The sequence below is a fragment of the Mauremys reevesii genome, linkage group 1 (genome assembly GCF_016161935.1).
Source record: "Mauremys reevesii isolate NIE-2019 linkage group 1, ASM1616193v1, whole genome shotgun sequence".
Taxonomy (NCBI): domain Eukaryota; kingdom Metazoa; phylum Chordata; order Testudines; family Geoemydidae; genus Mauremys; species Mauremys reevesii.
Window position 1 is genome coordinate 120,598,270 of NC_052623.1, and position 22,081 is coordinate 120,620,350.

At 41.7% G+C, this 22,081-nt stretch overlaps 1 protein-coding gene across 1 annotated transcript; it reads right to left on the reverse strand.

Annotated features, from left to right (window-relative positions):
- Positions 1 to 281: 281 nt before the first annotated feature.
- CNOT11 (CCR4-NOT transcription complex subunit 11) lies at positions 282 to 21,825 on the reverse strand. Its single transcript, XM_039497096.1, has 7 exons — positions 21,301 to 21,825; positions 17,980 to 18,144; positions 11,519 to 11,671; positions 10,965 to 11,167; positions 9,084 to 9,286; positions 1,767 to 1,863; positions 282 to 560 (listed from the first exon to the last, which is right to left on the reverse strand). The coding sequence occupies exons 1-7, from the start codon at positions 21,737 to 21,739 to the stop codon at positions 363 to 365; spliced, it is 1,458 nt and encodes a 485-aa protein (XP_039353030.1). The 5' UTR covers positions 21,740 to 21,825; the 3' UTR covers positions 282 to 362.
- Between the last annotated feature and the right edge of the window lie 256 nt (positions 21,826 to 22,081).

The following is a 22,081-nucleotide window of genomic DNA, read 5'->3' on the forward strand; positions in this document are numbered from 1 at the left end:
TCTTTCCCTCTCCAAACTTATTTTGCTTGGACAACAGCATCACATAATTGTCCAGTAAAATTTAAGTCCCTTGGAAGTAAACAATGCTTGCACTTTAGGAGATTCTTCCATTAAGGATTAATGTTACCCCGGCTTAATAGCCACGGACAGAAAATATGGGGTGTCCAGTGTCAAAAGTCAAAACAAAGTCAAGATTTTCTAGTATCAGAAAAGCAATATTTATTGCCTTGCTTAATGCATAAAATGCTATTTATACAGTATTAAACCAAGCAATCCACTGATTTAAGTTTAAAATTTATACACAAAAAAGTAATGATACAGAACATTCAGCTGACCGCTGTTTCACCAAATTTGAAAGGGTCTTATTTTGAAGCTTTTGCCTCTGAAGGATTTTCCCCAGTATCCAGTGTCTTGAGCAATCTGAAAAGGCCAGCTGCTTCTCGTATCCGACTGAACTCAATACAAAATGCCTGCACTTCTATAAACAAGTCCTGTACATTAATAATTTTGTTCCGGATCAAGGATTGGAGAAAGACACAAACGAGACGTACCAGGCGGTTCTGGAACAGAAAAGGTCTGGCTTTAATATCTGAAAATATGCTCAAGCAATTCTGTTAAAGAGTCTGACCCTTTGTACTGGTATTTTGAGACAATTCAGCAGGAATTAGTTACATCAGTTAACCTACCTTTTCACTTCAAGATTTATACAATCTGCATTTAGCCCTTTATTTTTCCCCGTTTGCTGTCCTATAGTACTGATGAATATTAAGGATAGGGAGTTGGACATGCTCTTCAGTCCTGCATGAGATTTTTTACTGATTCTAGGAACCAGGTCCTATCACTGTACACTTGCTTTATATGTAGGTGGCATGGCTATCTCTAGGGCCAAAACTTACATCCTAATACAATATTTCCACAATAGAGTGACTCAAGAGGATATTAAATAGATGTACTGAGCATTACAGGTAACTTAGTCATTACTTTTAGGAAAAAGAGCCCATTTTAAGAGTAATGTTTCCTAAAAGAAATTATTGCAGACTAGGTGACCCTCATGCTAGAGAATGTAGAATGTTGTGGATTTTTTCAGACTGGGAGGAATTTTAAAAAGCTGGGAGCCATGCCAAACTCAAGGCAAGAAAGTTGGAAATACAGGGTGCTGCCTCACTTTGCAAAGGTTTTAGAAATGCCACACACTAGCCCTTAGAGCCATGTTGTTTCCACTTCAAGTGTAATTCTTTTTTGCACAGCATCTCCTTAGAAACAGAATGCCATCTCTGTTTTGGTTACTGTGGGCACTTCCTCTACAGCACTGAAAAGTGCAGGAGATTCTAGAGTGTTTCTGATGACAAAGCACACAGCTATGCAGAAATAAAGTTAGAAGTGGAAGGATCTGGAAGCTTGAGGACAAGGAGAAGAGGTAAAACATCTAATATGTGGATGGAGAGAAGGGTACCAAGTGAGAAATCTGAACCTCTCTGACACCATATATAGACCTGAATAATGTAAGGGAAGCACTGTACAATTACTTTGCTACTGAATGCACAAAGTACTTTGCAGAAAATTAAGACCACTACCTGTGCCCCTTTGAAAATGCTGAAGGAACAACCCCTACTCAATCATATGCTTATTAAACATCAGAATTTCATTAAAGCAGTATTTTGCTTCTTGAAGCCACAATTTGTAAAGAGGGAGTATGTGAATTCCTAGTGTAGTCACCTTATTAAACCTCATCTTGACTTTTAACCAAGTCATTCTCAAATACCCACCTGCATGTATTTATCCTTAATCTGTTCACAGGTAGAGATGCAATTGGAGATATAAAGGTGAATAAATTCAGGAGGGAGATCAACTGCTGTAGTAAGCCTGTTAAACATAAAACAAGCTGATTAATGTACAGATAAACTAGCAAGTTAATCATCCATAGTACCATTAAACAATGGACAAATACAGTTAACCTCATAATTCAAATGTGTCTATGATTCATCGACAATCCACTCTCAGGGAGTTAACAAAAATGTTTGAAGTTGTGGGCTTTTGACATGTCGAATAAGTGTGTTTCACTAGCCTGACACCAACATCAAAAGGCAAATCTATTTTTACATCAAGTGCAATACAGAAATTGGTTTTATGTAAGGTTACTCTCTAGATGTCTGCATGCAGGAGGCCTAAGTCAAAGGCACCCATGTGATCTTTACTCCCTGTCTAATAAGCGGATACCCTACAGAAGCTAGTGATGGGCACCGCTTGCAGAGCAACAGAAACTCTCAAGTTGCTTATTTGAGTGACAATTTCATACTGTAGCAAGCATCAAATGCAACTGTGTATATCAGCATCGGATATCAAGTCTAGAAACTGAAGCATTTCTTCTAAAGTACACAACTGGAATAGCATGATTTTGTGCATCATAATGTTAGTTTGCCTTAGTTTTTTTCAGGGTTTAGGGAATTTAGAAGTCATGGGAATTAGAACATGATTAATATCTGGATTTCAAAATAAGGGCAAAAAAAGAGTTCAAATGACTAAACATGTTAATCACACTGTAGGGGTGAAGAACCAGAAGTGTCTCACCAAAGAAAGAGCTAGAGAACATTTTATTAAAATACCAAAAAGCAAGAGAGCTTGTGCTTTCACAATAGTGCTATAGACAGAATATCTTCAATCACCCAATACATGTACTATACTAATGGATCATTAAGGTGTACAACTGCCATCTGACTTTTGTTTCAAATTGTTTTTAAGTTGTTTGAATACCCACATACAAAGAGGCAATACAACTTATGAATGATCTTACATCACATTTGAAGTATACCAGTTAGATGCCAGCTCTGCAAGATGCTCCAGCTAGCACTAGACTGCTATGCAACCAACATGGAACTTTGCTGGATCACAAAGGTTTTGGCTTTTTAATGAAGTGGTTAGGAAGACTGGAGCACGTAGATCTTTTATCATAAGACTTTGCAAGTGTTTTTTATATCCCACAGGACATTTACTTTACCTGAGCTCCCTCACCTCAAACTGCCCTTTTGGCACTGCCAACCATTTTAAATTTTATGAAAAACTCCTGCCCTGTATCTTTTGTGGAGAGGACCCTGCCTGCATCAGAACTGATGTGATTTTCACTGTGCAGGGGAGACCAGAACACCTGTGATCTTCTGTGGTTATACTAGACAGGAGTGGGAACCATTTACCTACTGCCATTCCATCCTAAAGCAGAGCAGAGACCCCAGCAGCTTGATGGCTACTATAAGCTCAAAGTGGGTGGAGCTGTCAACTCAGCGGTTTAGGGAAGGCTTGGTACTTATACTGTGCACCTGAGGCAGGATTCATCAACATAGCAGAAATGGAACCAGGTGTTTAACAATGCCTGGAATAGCAATAGGTAGTTTCTTCAGCCTCTTTGTGAATAGTTGGAAGACCGAGAGATGGGGAAAGGTTCCAACTACTTCTCACTTAGCTTGTAGTCTCTGGGAAACTTTCAGGTTAAATACTTTAAACATTTTACTCAGGAGACTAATGCAGATCCATGTTAGCAGTTTTGCTTTTTTAAACAGCAAGAAAAGCAGTCTGCAGTGCTGAAGTGGGGACAGGAAAGTAGAAAACTACAGGGTTTGGCATGTGGGAAAGAAGAATGAGGCTTCTCGTTCAAAAATAGTTGCTTAATGCGTGAACATACAAGCAAGCGACATGTCACTAAGTAACATTTAATCATGGGTATGAAACCCAACTGGCCAATTAGAATAGATCTGGAAGTCAAGGTCCAAGCCTATTATAAAACTTCTCAGAACATACCTATCTGGCAGTAGTTTGTCCCAACTAAGCAAATTTGAGTGCATTTCTGATGCCAGAAGGGGAAGGAAAAAAAAAATCAGCTGTATTGTAGGTGGGGTTGGTAGCACTACACTTCCCATTAAGACCCTGTTTTCAGTTGCTTCTGACTTTGTCAAACTTTAATATCTGCACTGAAATTTTCCATGCTGGATGTCTACACCTCAGCTTGATTATTTTTTTAAATGTTAACCAAAATAATTCAGCCATTCCAAACAATGAGACAAGAGAAAAATAAGTTTTGCCCATGTTAAAATATTCTGGTGACCTTTTCTCTGAAGCACTCCCCTGCCCCCATGCTTTGGAACAGGGACTTGAAATTATGGCAGGGGGTGGCCTTCATGTCAGTCAAACACTCAAGAGTTAGAAAGTACCTGAATTAAGGTTGCCTGTGCAGTCTTAATTTGGCCCCCTTGTGTGCATGCATTATGAGACAGTATTTTTTCCACAAGACCTCTGGTTCATTTAGTGCACAGGATGGATGATGCTCACTAAGTGAGCAGAGCAGCTATTCAATATTTTGCTTTATACTCATTGTTCTCTATGTGGCCCTTGGGCCTTAAGTCTTATTTGCTGCATACTATTCAAACCCTGCTCTGAATGCCCAGCACTTCTGCAAATCAAGTCAGGCACTCAGAAAAGGAGGAACACACAATTAGTGACCACATGCGAAGTGTTTGGTTCCAGTGACTCGTGTAGCATCACACAGGAACTCTGGCAGAGGCAGAATACAATTCTCCAACTGCCTTAACCATGAGGTCATCCTTTCTCTTCACTACACACCTTCCAAGTTCTGCCACAAAGGAGGCAGGGTTCGAGATAGTCTGTTTCACTACACAACCCTGATTCAAACCCAGAGCAAGTACATCCTGTGCACTGAAAGCAGTGGGGGTCCTGTGGAAAAATTGTATGTGATCATGTAAAGACAGACTATCAATGTATAGGCACAATTAAAGCTGCACAGACAACTTTTATTCTGGCATTTTCCAACTCACGAGTGTGACTTTGCAATTTAATGTTTTCTAATCTAGTTTGTAATGTAAATAAAAAGCAAAGGAATACCCCAGTTCTGTTGTACCCATCGTATGCAGTGGAGCTTTTGCTCTAGAAGTTTACAGTATCCATAAGTGTAGCATTTTACAGAGGCATCAAAATCCATTTCTGTCAGCATCTCTAAGTAGACTCTTAAAAGTAACACATTTTTACCCTAGCAACACCCAGTGGATCGACTGTGGAGCCTCCTTGTCCCTTCTGTACCTCTCCTGGAAGAGGGCATTCCTTGTGGCGATCACTTCGGCAAGGAGCACATCCGAGATCAGAGCCCTCACTTCGGAACCACTGTACACGGTCTTCCATAAGGACAAGGTGCAGCTACATCCTCACCCTGCCTTCCTTCCGAAGGTGGTATGAACTTTCCATGTCAACCAGGACATTTTCCTCCCGGTCTTCTAGCCGAAGCTGCATGCTACTTGATGGGAGCAACGGCTGCACTCCCTGGATGTTCGCAGAGCTCTCGCCTTCTATATTGCGCGTACGAAGCCGTTCAGAAAGACGACCCAGCTCTTCATTGCTGTGGCTGACCAGATGAAAGGCCTCCCAGTCTCTTCATAGCGCATCTCCTCTTGGATTATGTCCTGTATCCATGCTTGCTATGACTTGGCCAGCGTCCCGGCCAAGCCCCTCACTGCCCATTCTACAAGGGCTCAAGCCTCGTCGGCTGCTTTCCTGGCTAAGGTCCCGATATAGGAGATCTGTAGAGCTGCCACTTGGTCCTCAACACATACTTTTGCTTCTCACTATGCGATAGTCCAGCAGTCCAGAGACGATGCTGCACTCGGCTCAGCAGTGCTGCACTCGGCAATATCTCACTCCGACCCCACCGCCAAGGTAAGGCTTGGGAATCACTTAATTGGAATCGATATGAGCAAGCGCTCGAAGAAGAAGAGACGATTACTCACCTTTGTAACTGTTGCTCTTTGAGATGTGTTGCTCATATCCATTCCAAACCCACCTTCCTTCCCCTCTGTTGGAGAAGCCGGCAAGAAGGAACTGAGGGAGCACTGAGTCAGCTGGGGTATATATCCAGTGCCATAAGGGCGCCACTCCAGGGGGCTCCACAGCCAAACCACCGGGTGTTCTGGGGTAAAAATTCTCCAACGATCGTGTACGCAGCGTGCACACACCGGACTGATGGAGGCTGTGGTGCCAGGGAACGCCAGTGATGTGGGTTTCTATCAGAGTCTGACCACAGTGCAGTTCCTACTGGTGCCGCCGGGGCGCTGCACACCGAAGCACTCAGTGCCAGGTCTTGGTGCGGCACTGGAGGTTGAGGGCTAAGAGCCGTCTCCATGAGGAGCCATCACAGATGAAAGTCCTGCTTCTTTTTAGTCCGGGGCCAGAAACCTTTGCAGATCCTGCACTTCTCAGTCTGATGAGATTCCCCCAGACACTTTAGGCAAGAGTCGTGGGGGTCGCCTGTTGGCATGGGCTTGGAGCAGGACGCGCAGGGTTTAAAGCCCAGAGCCTTGGGCATGAGCCCAAGCTACCGGTGGGAAGGAGGGCAGATCCCTACCAACCCGCTAGAACTATTTACACTATAACTATATGAAAAACCATATAAAACTCTATAACTACACTAACTATAAACTATTTACACTGTTAAGAGGAAAATTGTTAGGGAGAGTGGAAAGCGGTAAAGTCGAGCTCCACAATTCCAACAACTGTCACGGGTGGTAAGAAGGAACTGAGGGGGCGCTGGGTCGGCCGGGGCATATATCCAGCACCATAAGGGCGCCACTGCAAGGGGCTCCAAGCCAATCCACCGGGTGTTGCTAGGGTAAAAATTCTCCGACAATCGTGTATGAGGTGCGCACCCACCTAATTGGAATCAATATGAGCAAGCACTCGAAGAACCACCTTCTGTTAAAGAATCACTGCACTGACTCCAGATGTAGGGCTTTTCCCTCTATGGCAGGTGGCACTGCTTTCCAGCTGACTGAATGAACAAGCACTGCATGTTTCTTGCTGCTCCTGTTCATTCTGCCTGCTGCAAAACAGAAGAGATAAGGTGGGAGAAGGTGTTTGAGAAGAGAGGAAGTGAGAAAACAAGGAAACGAGATCGTAAGTTTACCCTGGCAGAAGCAGTACTTCCTCAGTGTCACACTAGTAGTGGTTTTGGTATTAAAATGCTCCCAGATTGCATTTCCATAAACTCTAGGCAAAAAACAACAATCTGACCCTTCACATGTGCTGGACACCCTTCCCACAGCCCCCACTGGCCTGAGACGGCAAACTACGGCCAGTGGGAGCAGCGATAGGCCGAACCTGCAGACACGGCAGGTAAACAAACCGGCCTGGCCTGCTAGGGGCTTTCCCCAGCAGAACGCGGGCCAAAGGTTGCCGATCCCTGTACCATACCATTCTCTCACTAGACGGGAAAACCTATAATGGCAGCAGGCTGTAAAAGAGACCCAGTTTGGGAATAAGAACCATTCAAGAAATATATTTTTGCTGATGTTTTAAAGAAAGTCACACCAGTGAACTGGGTCTCTTAAGCACTTGGATTCAGAGACTGCTGAAGTGATAATCTCACTTTTAACAGCAGTAGCTTCTTCTGCCAGTGTAGAAAGAATACTTTCTTCCTTTGGACTAATTCATTCCAAATTGAGAAACTGTTTGGGACCTGAAAAAGCAGGAAAGCTTGTTTTTCTTTTCCAGATTATGAACAAACTGGAAAATGAAGGTGAAGATGACTGAGTTAGCTGCAGAAGCCAATATTTTAAGTTTCTCATGTGACCTGGCTGACATAGTGAATTTAATTTGTTTTTTTAAAACAAATATTTAACTATTTTAGTTAAAAACTATTTTAACAAAAACAAACCTGATTTTAAAAAACTTGAAATGTTTAACTAAATTAAAAAATTCATGCTTGTTTTGTTAAAATATTATGTTTGCTGTTGAAGAAAAAAAATCCAGAATATATAACGTTATTTTAGTTAAATAAAAATTTAAATGTCTGTCTGGTGACGTTCTCCTAATACAGGATGGCAAGAAAATCCTCCAAATATTAATGATTAACCTGTTGATCTGGAAATAGTCATTGGGAGGTGAACTTCATAAATATCTGCTTCAATTACCTTTGGTAAATGAAATAAACAATCATTCATTTTCTGATATAGCTGCAAAGCTAATCTGAAAGGTTTTCAAAATAAATCACTTTAAAAATACATAGTGTGTGCCTTCTAAAAATGAAACCTACACCTATTTCTGAGTTGTGAAGAATATGTATTAAGGTTAAAACAATCAACATGAATGCACTTTTATGTAGAAATCCATGATTAAATCAAGTCTTCCTGACTAGTGATTTAAATCAAATCCACCCTGAAAAATGACATTGAAATCTGTCTCCAATTTCAATATCAAAGGTGAATCTGAGATTGCCATTAACATATTAAGAGGTGAGATATAAATGTGAATTTCAGATAAAAAGCAAGATTTCAAGATTTGCCCTATTTCATTTGCACAACAAAATGGTGGACCCAAGACTCGTATCACACAGGTAAAACCACTACTACAGACAGCTTTGCTTTAAGATATATTGCAAAATTATTTTTATGAACACTCCTACTGAAATGAACAGTGCCTCTCATTTTAGCGGCATTTCATGCAGAAGTGTTTATTACATTTGTTTGAATTAATTAACAATATTACACCTTCATATGAATAAACCAATAAAAGGGATGAAACTAACTTGACAGGCAGTTTTGAGTGATAGAGTTCAGAGTTCTTTTGGCAAGAGGCCAGGTAATTCAAAGCTACTTCACTGCATTTTAGTGAGTCTGCTTATATAGTATAAATTGGTATATTTAGTCAGATGAGTTCAGCACTTTTCCAACCAATGATCATGTCCTGCAGTAAAAGAGCATAGAGGAGTCTTCTCTGCCCCTTTCTTGCTTTAATGTGTCTGGTTTGTGCATCTTTGTCCATCTTTTTCAGCCCAAAACCAATTTCAATGAAATCTGATCACTATTTCCTAAACTCCTGCCAACTTTGGTAGCCTTTAGGGGCATAGTGGAACAAGCTACTTTTCAAATCTGACTATACCACTATGCATAAAGCCAAGATCAGTAAAACTTATCAGGTACTCCCTGTGAAACATTCTGCTTTCATTTTTTTAAAAAACAACACTGATCAGATCAGAGCACTCCAGTGCAAGAACTCACAAAAACAAGTTTAGATTTAAGATACGAAACACTTACCGATTTACAACTTCCATTGAATGTAAAGACATGTCCATGTTGACCAGGACAGAAAAATACTCTGTTATCTGACTGGACTGCATTAGTTTAAGCAACATTTCTATAGCAACTAGAGGATTATTTTCCACAAGATCAGGCAGTTTGGCAGGAGTGAGGCCAATGTGGTAAACAAGCTTGGGGTCCTTTTCTAATTCTCCAAGAAGCTATAAAAAAAATCATCATCTTAAATTTGAATTAAACTGTACATGTTTGATCACAACAAGAGCAGGTGAACTAGAAACCCAATCTGGATTTTATTATTATTTAGTTTAATAAAAGATGTTCTGCCTTGTGCAGAAATTCCAATGATATTAACAGCGACTCAAAGTTTCCTACAATCGTCAACAAGTTATGCACTTTTTACAAAAATGTTGTAGCCTACAAAACAAAAGCAATAATCCATTTAAATTACACAAAGAGAGTAATTCTAGCCACTTGAATTTAAGTATTTCTTCTTATACATATTTGTTTTCTTCTAATATTTCAGTTTCTGCCCAAGAGCAAGTGTGCACAGAAAAGCCTTTATAAGAAGCTACGGTCTTGAAGCTCATGGCACTTAGTAGCCTTGTATGTTGTGGAAAAATTTAAACCCACATAATCCAAGTTTCTTTTTTGTCTCTTGCTCTAGCTCTTTCATTGAACTGGCAAATACACCTCTACCCCGTTATAATGCCACCCAATATAACAAGAATTTGGATATAACGCAGTAAAGCAGCACTCTGGGAGGGGGGGGGCATGCTGCGGCGGATCAAATCAAGTTCGATATAATGCGGTTTCACCTATAACACGGTAAGATTTTGGGGCTCCCGAGGACAGCGTTATATCGAGGTAGAGATGTACACTGTTGAACTGAGCTGACCAACAACTTTGATAAGTTATCTTAGACAGAAAGAAAGTTGCACTAGAACATCTCCCTCCTTATACAGTACAATGATAAGACTAAGGCCCATTGAAGTCAGTAGTAGCACTCTGACTAACTTCAGCCAGACAAGATTAGGCCCGTAGCATTTCTAAATAACCATCTTATTGAAAGCCTCTGCCAAATCTGAAACAGCATTACTGCAACAAGGTTATCCTAGCAGGGAAATATTGTTGCTGGTTACTAGTCACATTTTACATTTGTTCAGCTAATGAAGGTGTGTGTAGAAACAGCAGATAGATGAGTTTTAAAAAATACTTTCCTTATCTGACCATACACAAGCCAAGACTCTGGAATTTTGGTATTGAGACAAGACAACTCAAACAATATTGAGATTTCCTAAATTTGGAGACAGTTTTAAGCAAGTCTACTCCTTGGCAGGACAAATCTTCAAACTTTTGGATTGCCCACAGACAGATTAATGCTCTACACAGGATCTTAGAGAGTTTAAATCTTTTAGTGGCACTTCCATCTTAGCACCTCAGGCTACTGTTTGTTCGTTTCACCATATATACATCAATACAAAATATTTCCATCAACAATAACTGAAATGTACAGATAGGCCAAGTAAGAACAATGCTGCTTGAGAACTTAAAGGGTTTGATTTAAGGATATTTACTTTGTATATTTTGACATGTGATGTTGACAATTCGTCTTTTAATGGCTATGAAGCTTTAACTTTTTGAATCTCAACATCTACTGTCATTAAATAATTGTCGGACCCCTGACCCCAAATGTTCACAAATACAGGAAATTGATATTATCCACTGAAATTATTTTAAAAATTGAATTCCGCCAACCCTAAATATGAGATGAAGATTATTTAAGTCATTTAATTTGACCCTAGTTTTCTAAAATGTATGAAATATAAGAACATGCATAGGAAAAATTAGAAGGGAGGGCAGCTGGCACATAACACCCACCTGTGTTTGCTGGGGCGAGGACAAAGGACTTTTGAAAGCCTTAGCCATGATGCGTTTGATCTCCACTCCAGTGCTGTTTTTAACACACATTGACTTGTCCCACTGAATTGCATGATCTGGCTCTATTGGGTTTAGCCAAGCCAGCTCATCCTCACAAATATGGAGTGGAGGTGGTGGCCGGATAAACTCTGGTCGAAAGTGACCTGAAAGACAATGTTGTGAAGATTTCTTTCAAAGGAAAATTAAAGAGGTGAAGTCCCTTTTGTATTACTCAATGAAAAATCATTTCAAATTTAGAAGACTACTATATTGTATATTTAATATAAGGGTGACAATAGTCTGATGAGTGGTCCTCTCTCCCTCCCACAACTGTAATACTTTTCAATGTACAATCAGATTAATTTGTTTTTACTGGCATTTTGTATTAGGACGTATGAGCTTGGTCACATATAATCCAATCTAGAGAAAAGTAGCTCAACACATCACTTATGTCATTCCTTAAGAGATTGTGCCAAAGATTACAGAAACTTAAGAGTAAACAAAGATGCACATACTTTCTATAGGTGGTTTTGGTCCACTCACTAAAGCTTCAGTGATCTGTGAGGCAACAGAGCTGTCAAAACCAGAATTTGAGGAATCTGGGTCAGGATCGCTGAGAATGCTGGGGAAGCTAGCTTTGCTCTGTGTTGGCAACTCAGACTGACGCTCTGAAAAAAAAAGTTCAGTCCACGATATTAAAGCATACAACCAAAATACATATGTCAGGAATACTAAAAGTAGCAGGAGACAATTTGAGCTTTAGAACAGCATTGGTTTAAAGAGACAGTGTCAACATGAAATCTAGTTCAGGTTTGTAAACAGTGGGCCATGGAGCATTTGCTGGTGGTGTGCAGAGTTGATTGGTCGGTCACATGGTGTTTGCTCTCCTTTCCACTTCCTAAAACTGAATGATATAGCTAAAAATACTAACACTTTCCCAGTATTACTTTTCCACGTAATCAGTAATTGTCACAAGGGTTTACATAATAGCAAATGGGAGCAACGCAGTGATTGACTGTGAATGGGAGAGAACATAAGCTATCTGTGAGAATCCTCTAGGACAGTGGTTCTCAAGTGGGTCCACAGTCCCCTGGGAGGCCAAGAGCTGGTTTTAGGAGGCCATGCCCTGCGAGGCAGGAGCCCTGGCACCCTAGGATTACCATATGTCCCAGGACATAGCCTCTTTTGATTCTCTACTGTCTGTCCAAGCAGGTTTTTCAAATCAGAGGCTACATCCAGGCTTTTGCAGAGCACAGGTAGCTCAGAAAGAGCTGTCTCTGCACCTCACTGGTTCCTTCCCTTCCAGCTGATTGGGCAGGATCTGGCAGCTGCGAGGGACCAAACAGCTTCTTAATGCAGCATGTCAGCCTCACACTGCCAGATCCTGAACCCCTTCTCCAGGGAGCAGCTCCAGCTTGGGCTGCATTTCACAGCAGGTGAGCTGGTGGGAAGGGCAGAAAGAGGACAGGCTGTGGCTGTTTCCAGGGCGGAAGCTATGTGCAGCTGCTGGAGGTGAGAGACAGGCTGCACCAAGTGCCCAGGAAGCACAGGAGGGGAGTGCAGAGGTCAGGGTAGAAGGGGCACAGGAGGGTTAGGGGACTCCCCCTTCCAGCACCTCCTCTGCCTCCGCCCTCTGGCAGTGTCCTCTTTTGGGGAACCTGAAACATGATAACCCTACATGGGGCCACAGCCCTGAACCCCGGCAACCCCACAGGCCCCTGAAGTTTTTATAGCATGGGGGAGAGGGGGTTTCAGAAAGAAAAAGGGTGAGAACCCCTGCTCTAGGACGTGACCTAGCCTGTGGAAAGAGTCAGAACCCCTGATCTAGTCAGTTTCAAAAAATGAGTTCCAAGTAAATTTTCATGCACTATTCTTGCCACACTTGTCCCCCTGCCAATTGTGCTTTTACAGTCACATTTCTCTCTCCCTCTTCCTGCTTCCCCCACTGTTGTGTGAAGACCCACACAAACACAGGCATTCAGACTCCACAATAATTGGGGCCATAAGAAAATCTAAAGCAGAGGTAAAAGATTTTTCAGCGTGGATTGTGTTTTTAGTGATGTTGCATAGACTAACTACCCTGCCCTATTTGTTGTCACAACATCCCAGTAGCAATTATAGCAATTGCTTACATCGAAAAAATATATTGGGAGTCTAATACAAATTAAAATGTTATGCAGCTGGAAGTGAGCCAGCAGCATGGGACATCCAGCACTATCTGGACTGTGATTGTAACCAAGAATTGTTCAGAGGTGGACAATGCTCCTAAAAAGGCCAAATTATACAGCATAGGAAACATTATGCAGTAACACTACTAAATCCAGTAGATATTCTTTGTTACTGCAAAGCTGGTTACAGAGACAGGAAAAGACATTTTAAACTTATGGATACATTCTGAGAAACCATAACATGGCTTCTGTCATAGGAGTGCTCAAACAAGCTGAGGACTGGGAGTGGCTGACCCTTTATTCCTAATCCTAAATTTCAGGCTCCAACTCTCTGTAGTACTGTGAGAAAGGATGTCTTTACCTTCTGTCACCCTGATCAGTTCATTTTAAAATAAGTCAACCTTACTGCGTGAAAGTCAGTAGCTGACTAACAGATGCCAGCCCTAGAGCACTGCTAACCGATTCCATCTGCAAGGGGAAGTCTAAGTATGTGCTCATCTAGTCATTCAGGGAGTTTTCATTCTTTTGTAGGCATTTTTTACATAGCATGCTCCTCAATGGATTCAGCCTCTGATAATCCAAAGCTTGACATCTTGATTCCATAACTAATACAGCTCTTGTTTTGGGCCCAGCAGTCACTGAAGAGAGCCACCATCCTGAAATTAAACTGCTGCTTCATTTTCTGTGTAACTGAGCTTGTATACTGCCTCTACCTACACTGAAGCTATTTATACTTTCTCCTTTATTTACAACCTGGTGAGCTAGTACTCATAGCTTTTCTCTGTAGAAATGTTCTTCATGTTAGATACGGTCCTCTAATTAGCTAGTGTTCAAAATTTTAACTGAACTCCCTCTCAAAAACAGACTCAATGTTAGATAACAGAACTCTCTTCCACAGATAACAATAGCCTGCTGAGTCCAAAAGTTTTTTCTAGGTGTATTTCCTAAGGCTGGCAAGGGCGCAAGGATGTACCTTTTCCATCAAAGCAAAAGAACAAGCAGAAGTTATTAAGTTTGCAAAGTATCTGGTGGTTTTCTGTTCTATTTTATCTGAATATTGACTCACTGAACTAACTTGGTAGGATATTTTTCCTTCAAGGATATGTATTATATCCTTGATTACTTTCTTAGCAGTTTCCCCAAGAAAAGATATTTGATTGCAAAAAATAAAAATCCAATTTCACCAATTTTCAGAATGCTTCTACTGGTTTATAAACTGTTTAGAACTTCAGTATACAACCCTAAAAAGAATATTTTTCGGAATATTCTTGACCAACTCCTGCACATTACCATTAAACCAACTGGCTAAATGTGTCACATCTGAAAGATGAGTACTGTTATATACTCATTCATAAGCCGAATATTTTTGGTAATAAATGATGCATCAAAGGGGGGGAGGGGTCAGCTTATAACCGGGTCTACACCAAAACTGGATGATTTTAAACTCTATGGAATCATTGAATTGAATATCTAATACACTGTCGTTTTGTTTACCTGGAGCCCCTGCAGGCATGGAGCCCCTCAGCTCTCTGTAGCCATGGTTCGCTGTTCCCAGCCAATGGGAGCTGCGGGCCCACAGCTCTCATCGGCTGGGAATGGCAAACTGCGGACACTGGGAGCTGAGGGGCTCCATGCCTGCAGACGGTCCAAGTAAACAAAACGTCCCGCCCCACCAGCAGCTTACCCTGATGGGTTGGGAGCCAAAGTTTGCCAACCCCTGAAATATAGGGCCGGCTTATTAAAGGGTCATACAGTTTTTGCTATTTTTAGCAAACGATCTTGGGGGGTCAACTTATAAATGAACGGACTAACGAATGAGTATATACGGTAGATATCATTTCAATTTGGTGGCATTGTGGTGTGCAACTTAAGGTCATAGCTGGTCAACAGTTGCTAGTAAATTATAGGTTTGCTTTGGACCCCAGTATTCCCAGACAATAAAATACCATCAGATATTATAATGAGATCCACGACAGGTGTAGGCGCCAGTCCTGCAATTCAGTGCACACATGAAGACTCCTGAGCTTGTAAGGAGCCTCAAAAGAACTCAGTGAAGCTCCATGTGATCACTGCAGTCTGCCCACATCAGGGCCGGCTCCAGACCCCAGCACGCCAAGCGCGCGCTTGGGGCGGCATTTTGCCGGGAGGGCGGCAGGCGGCTCCGGTGGACCTCCCGCAGACGTGCCTGCGGATGCTCCACCGGAGCCGCAGGACCAGCGGACCCTCCGCAGGCACGTCTGCAAGAGGTCCCCCGGAGCCGCGGGACCGGCGACCGCCAGTGTGCCCCCCTGCGGCGTGCCGCCGTGCTTGGGGCGGCGGAATTCCTAGAGCCGCCCCTGGCCCACATGCAGAAGGTTACAGGATCAGGCCAGATTGATTCTTTGGGATTAAAGAAAGCAAAAGCTGTATTTAAAGCAGAATCCTTAATAAAAAAGCTAAAGATTAAATTGTTTATGGGAAGAGCATAAGCTCCTTAACCCAAGCCACCTAAAGTAAAAAAGCTATTCAAAGGCAAGCAGTTGTTGGAGATCTATTGTAGTGCTACATTTTTTCTCTTCTGTAAATTGCAGGAAGCTTCCTTTGATTCCTAACGGAAGGTGCTGAAATGTTTTGGAAAAAGCAGCTTTGACTACAAGCCAATTACCCTTAACCAACGTAGTCTTCTGTCAGGCTAACCGTATCGAATAAAGGCAGTATTTTGCCAGAAAACTTCCTTTTTCCACCAGCATCAGAAAATGACGTTTTTGGCAGGATAATGATCCAAACAGGCAGAAGTACAACTAAAGAAACAGAAGCAAATAGGGCAAATTTTGCAAAAACATTCTGAAAATCAGAAGGTAGAAGTTAATACTGATCAAACAAAAAAATCTAAAACAAAGTCCTTATGAAACTGTATTTCTGCCCTTTAAAAAAAGCAATTACAGCTGCAAGTCAAATTGTTCACATTTAAATTCTGATTGTTACTTAGGATATTGCTCAGAGAAGATCAGATATTAAAGGACAGGATACATCAGTTGTCTTTCCCATATGTAATTTAATATTTAGGATAGTTATCCTCACAGAATGCTTTAAATATTTTGAATGGCAGTAATTCTTTGTGAGGTACATTCTAGAACAAGGTCCAAACTTGTCCCTAAAATGAATCCAGGGATATTCTGAATAGGAGAACACCTTTACAGAAGCCATCAAGATTTACAACCCTTACAGGACAAGATCGGCCAGGAAAGAGGGACAAATATAAACAAAGATCTCAATAACTTTGAAGTTTAAGCATTTTTGTTTCACTCTTTTTATATTTTATAGACTACTCAGTTAACTTCTTTTCTACATCTTCGATTACTGGGAAAAATGTGGACTTGAAACAAGTTATTTTATAAATGGAGAAGCCAGTCAAAAAGGAGATTCCTAGGTGTCAAGACTACAGCAAGAGGAGTTGCCTTCATATGAGGCACATAGACAATGGCACGTATTTATTCCAAGAAACAAATCTTGTCTCTCTCACCAACAGAAGTTGGTTCAATACAAGATATTACCTTCGCCACATTGTCTCTCTCATGAACATGTCAGATCAGTGATACCCTAAGGTCTCTATGTAGTCAAATTAGTTATGTATGTGATTTACTGTATAATTTTGTTGTATCCACTACATATAGAATAAGCATTGCACATTCAGCTACTTATTTTTAAAAGTAACCAATATCAATGCATTTGTTCCATTTTCAAAAATTACTACTGGCTTTGTATTTTGAAGACAAGACAAACCAGAATGTATGGAACCTCCAGCAAAAACAGTAAATTTAGTAATTTTGGGTTCTTAATTTAACACCATTCAGAGGGCACGTACACAGCTCTTGTGAAAAATCAGACCCCTTCAATGCATTGTAATTTGGGCACCCAAAGCATCACATCATTTTTAAAAGTTCAAGTCAAAGAATACAGAATTCACAAAAACGCTCAGAAAGATTCAAAGAGGGAGACACCGGACTGAGGCAGGAAAGCTCAGGCAATAGGTTGAATATCACACTAATATTTGTCTAAGTATCCCAAGATTAGGTATTAAAAAGTTAGTTCTCAAACAATGAGAAAAAACAGTCTTGAAATCATAGCCAATGGTTATCACATCCTTATAAGGCCATACTTGGATTTTTGGTGCTCCAAACTGGCCCCCATTCACTATATCCATCTTTCCTACTGTTTTAATCAGTAGCTCCAAAAGTGACCTACTAAAAGAGATGGCTCACAAACATCACCTCTCTCTCTCTTTCTCCTGCCAAGTGGTCCAAAAGCATCTTTTACTAGATACAATCAGCCAAATTAGCCACCTTCCCAATCTGAAGGCAATACTTAGGAAGTTACAAAAACCTGAATCATCTCAGATTTATAAAAATACCAAAAATTCAGTTATAATACCTGGTCTTGCCAAAAGATATAACTGAAGAGAGAGGCATAATGGCTGCCTGATAGCAAGTTATCCTGGGTTTCTGAAATTGGAAACACTGCACAAGATACAAGGGAATAAAATTTAAGCATGAAAACTGCCAACAGAACAAAAGACATTTTTCAGATGTAAAGACTTTTCCTATATTGTAAAAAAAAGTGTCTTCACAGCCTCAAAGAAGAAAATTCCGTGTATAAAACTTGCTTGTTAAGCCAAATATAAGGCAGTTAAAAATGCCTTGTGCTTGAAGTTTCTACAGTCTAGAATTATAGCTCAACTAATTTTACACTTGAAAAGAAATATCTCACTTTCACTATTATCTCAAGGAAAAGCTGTCAGGATATACCTAAAATGGTTTGTTATTTCTTACCTGCTAGTGCTAGCTGAAGTCCACTTATATCCACTGACTGGGCCATGTTTCCTATATCCATTAAGGCAATCTGTCGAGGAGTCTTCTTGAACAGTTCTCTAGGAGGAGCCAACATCAGTTGGGAAAGGAAGAATTTTTCTGGTGGAGTTATGGGAGGTAAGAAACCTGAGAAAAACAATTTTCCTCACTTGTTATACAGCGGCAATTAATATTTTGCACTTATTACTACGAAGGAGCGATGTTTGCTAAACAAACTATGGTACAAGTATTAAAATGTATGCATTAGGCTGACACTAAGAATATTCAGTTGTGTTAATATTTTAAATTAAATCCACGCCTCTGCCTATGTAGTATTTAAATATGACCTATACAGAATAATTTTGCTTAAACTGTCTAATGAACTAAACCCAGTCAAGGTTTCTTTGGTTTTAACTATTAAATAGTTTTAGACTTACTTCAACAGCCCTATGTCTCCATTTTTGGATTGAAGGCTAGGTCACAGCATACCATAAGGGCCAAGGAAGCCATCTAAAATTAATTTAATTATTATAATTAATAAAACCTAGTTCTTCAGCTGTTACCAATGTTTGGTCATTCATATTAGTAAAATATAAGCTCTTAAACTGCAATTGCATCTATGAGACCCAGGCTGTCATATCAAGCTGTTACACTTTGGGGAATAGTTTGCATTTGGGTGCTCCAGCAAAGAAAGGCAATTTGATTAAAACTAGGCAAATACAAGGAAAGCTGAACTCTTCTGTAAGAAAATATTGAATACAAACAGGCCATCAGGAAAGGAACAAATGAGAAAAATGTGCCAGAAGTAGTAAACAGCTCCCAACCCTTCCCCACACAACTTTTAAAATTTAGTTTTAAATGTCAAGCAGTCTTGATGCATCGTTTTGTTTTCTAATTTAGACCAATGATCAATTATTAACAAATAACTGGCACATTGCTAGTCACAGCCATAATATTCATTGTAGTTTGTGGTGAACAAGTTGCTATTAGCACTACAAATTATTCAAAGCGAAAAACTTTTAGAATCCAGTTTACCTGTCACTATTTATAGTTTGATTTTCATTTCAAAGCCAAGAAATACAAACCACACCAGTTTCCCTTTCAGGTTTTTAATGCTGCTGAGTTTGGGCTTCATACACTGCAGGGAATGTTTGTTTCAAAACAACTTTGTTAAAATTATGGAAACGTTTCTATTAGTGTTGAATGTTTATAAACAAAGTTTTATGGAACTTTATTTTTGGGCCATGTAAAACAGACAGTATCCCTTTACAATTGAGCAGAACTTGCCTGTTTTTAGAAGTTTATAGCTATCAAAAGTGTTAAACAAGTTCTCCATTTTTTGTTAAAGCAGAATTTATAATACTTTGTAAGTTTTGAATTTTGTACTTTAGCTATTTTAGTTTTCAATGTAAATAAAATTTAAACCTGGCACATCCATACACCTTAGCAAGCACTATAGTAACTTTAAAAGACTTTAAAATTTGAACTTTTCAAATGAAGTTATAAATGTTTGAGACTCATTTTGCAGCACGTTATAAATACTCCTTACTGAAATCTATACCAAAGGACAATATTTCAAGTAGTCACATCAAAGATAATCATTCTAATAGCCATCAGTGAATCCACAGAATTTTACTTTCAGCTGAGGGGAAGTTTGATTTTGAAAATCATTTGGATTTAAACTAGTGGAATACAGCAAGTTTATATACTCTCTAGAGCAGTGCTTGCAAAGTTCAACATCCTTTACCCTACATTCTAAACCGTCACCAACAGAGCTTGGAGAATATTGCAAAGGAAAAAAAAGTTTGCTTCAATATTTAAATGTTCAAACAATTTGACTGTGCTTTCAATAAACAGTCTTGAAAATATGAATGAAGTGAATGTTTTGCTGAAAAAGCAAGTTTTAAACTATTCAAACTCAGAAAGAATCCAGAATTAATTTGTATTTGTTTCAGAAATCAGAGACTAAAAATAACTCATCCAATCAGAGATGAAACATTTTACATGTGATCAATGGGTACAAATGGCTCAGGTTTTGAACGCTCACAATGAGCTGTTTGCAAACAAGCTATAATCCAACAATGTAAAGAAGTTACCTGGCAAAAAAACAAAACCAAAAAGATTCCTGCTTGTTTTTACATTAAAATACAAGGAACTTCTTTTGTTTTCTAAAAAGCTTGACTGGGTGCTCCCCTCAGCTCTCAAATGCATGAAAGTGGTGTGGAGCCCTGAATCTTTCACAAAAGAACTTTTCTGTTCTTTCCAGTGTTTGTCTGGAATTTAAGGTGTTTTTTACAGTGTGATTAAATTAGAAGTTAATCAAATAACACTGCCCCTCTAAATTCCCTTTCCTTCAGCTCTTCTGGTTTCAGCACCCTGTGATATTAATCACTCAGTACTCATCACCCGGATTCCCAGTTTGGGGGGCACTAGACTAGGTTTTCCTGTCCCTTGCCCCCCATAAAAATAAGTATCTGGAGCAGAGAGCCCCCTTTTGGCCCTGGATCACACAGAGAGGGCCCTATTCCAGGGATTTATTTGTACTGGGAACAGAGGGGACAGGTAAACCTCACTTCTTGCAAATTCCCCCATGCATAAACAGCCTCTTACCTGGCTTCAAGCAATCAAGATCTCTCCAATGCTGGGGAATAGAGTTAAGCATGCCTCTCTCTCTTCAGTTTATCTGCTATGTATATTAGTTACCTTAACAACAATCCTTCTGATTTTGAAGAGGTAATTTATCCTTATGCACAGTTTCTCGGTTTTTCATGGCTTTAATCTAATGCCCCCAAAACTGAGAGCCAGAGTGATGTGCGCTGCCAATTGAATGGAGTGGTGCATAACCGCTGTTGAGATGTGCTTTTAACCATGCTTTCTGAACTGCATTGCAAAGGAAAAGGGTGGGTGGTATTTTATAACATGTAAAAATGACCCGAAAGGCTTATTTTGAAGTTTTTGACATGAGAATAACCGGGGTTTCTTTTGCTGCTTGCTAGAGAGCAGTTTAGATGAGTGAAGAACTAAGGGGACAGGCGCAGGACCCGGAGGAAATGAAGGAAAAGGGCTGTACTCTGATGAACAAAGAGGTAACTTAACCTCCTGAAAACTTCAGCCCCCTTCCCCGCACACAGGGCCTGGGGAGGGGGGCTGGGGCAGGCTCCGGCCCAGTGGACACAAAGCGAAGCTCCGTCCAGGGCCCCGATCTCTGCCACAGCCCGGGCGCCCCGGGCCCCGCAGCGCCGTGACGGCGGCAGAGAAGCGGAGCCGGTTACTCAGGGGAAGCCCCCGCGCCCCGGCCGGTACCTGAGAGCGGCGGCCGCTCGGCCTCGTCGCCGCGCTCGGGCGCGGGGTTGAGCAGGTGGGCGAAGATGGCGGCGAAGGGGTTGGCGGCCAGCGGCTCGGTGCGGTACATCTCCCAGAGCAGGTAGAGCGCGGTGAGGCGCTGCGGGGGGCTGGGCAGCAGGTCGGGCTGCTGCAGCAGCAGCACCAGCACCGAGCCCAGGCGGAAGTGCTCGGCCTTGCCGAAGTAGTGGTGGAAGGCGCTGGACAGGCCCTCGAAGGTGCTGCCGCCCGCCTCCTCCGACACGATGCTCAGCAGGCTGGAGAGCTCCTTGGGCGACAGGCTCATCCTGCCCGCCGGGGCCGCCGCCGCCGCGCCGCCCGCCTCCCCCCCGGCGCCGGGGGCCCCCGCCTCCGCTCCCACCAGAGTGCAGGGCGCCGGGCTACCCCCGCCCCCGGGCATCCAGCTGCCCGCGCGAGCGCGCGCGCGCGCGCACACCCCGGCGGGCCGGCTCCGCACCGCCTCCCCCCGCTCCGCCGAGCTCGTCGGCCCGCTGCTGCCGTAAACCTGCGCGCCGGCTGCGGTACGGCGTTTTTACGACACTGTCGCTCAAGCGACCATAGGCTTGTTGTGGGAGGGAGGGAGCTCTCGCGGTTGGGGATTGGCCGGCGGCTGCCCCCAAGGGGAGCCGGAGTGAGGCAAAGGATTGGCCGGCGCCACCGTAAAGTCGCGCTCCGGCTCCAGCGTGTTTAACTTTGCGACACTGTCGTGCAGCAAGCCAGGCGGTTTATAGGGGGAGGCGAA

Excerpts from the sequence above, each read along its gene's own strand:
- CNOT11 (XM_039497096.1), bottom strand. The coding sequence starts at position 21,739 with ATGCCCGGGGGCGGGGGTAGCCCGGCGCCCTGCACTCTGGTGGGAGCG. Across the intron at positions 11,672-17,979 it reads ACTTCAGCTAGCACTAGCAG|AGCGTCAGTCTGAGTTGCCA; the intron begins GTAAGAAATAAC and ends TTTTTTTTTCAG. Across the intron at positions 9,287-10,964 it reads CCTCGCCCCAGCAAACACAG|CTTCTTGGAGAATTAGAAAA; the intron begins GTGGGTGTTATG and ends TTTTTTTTATAG.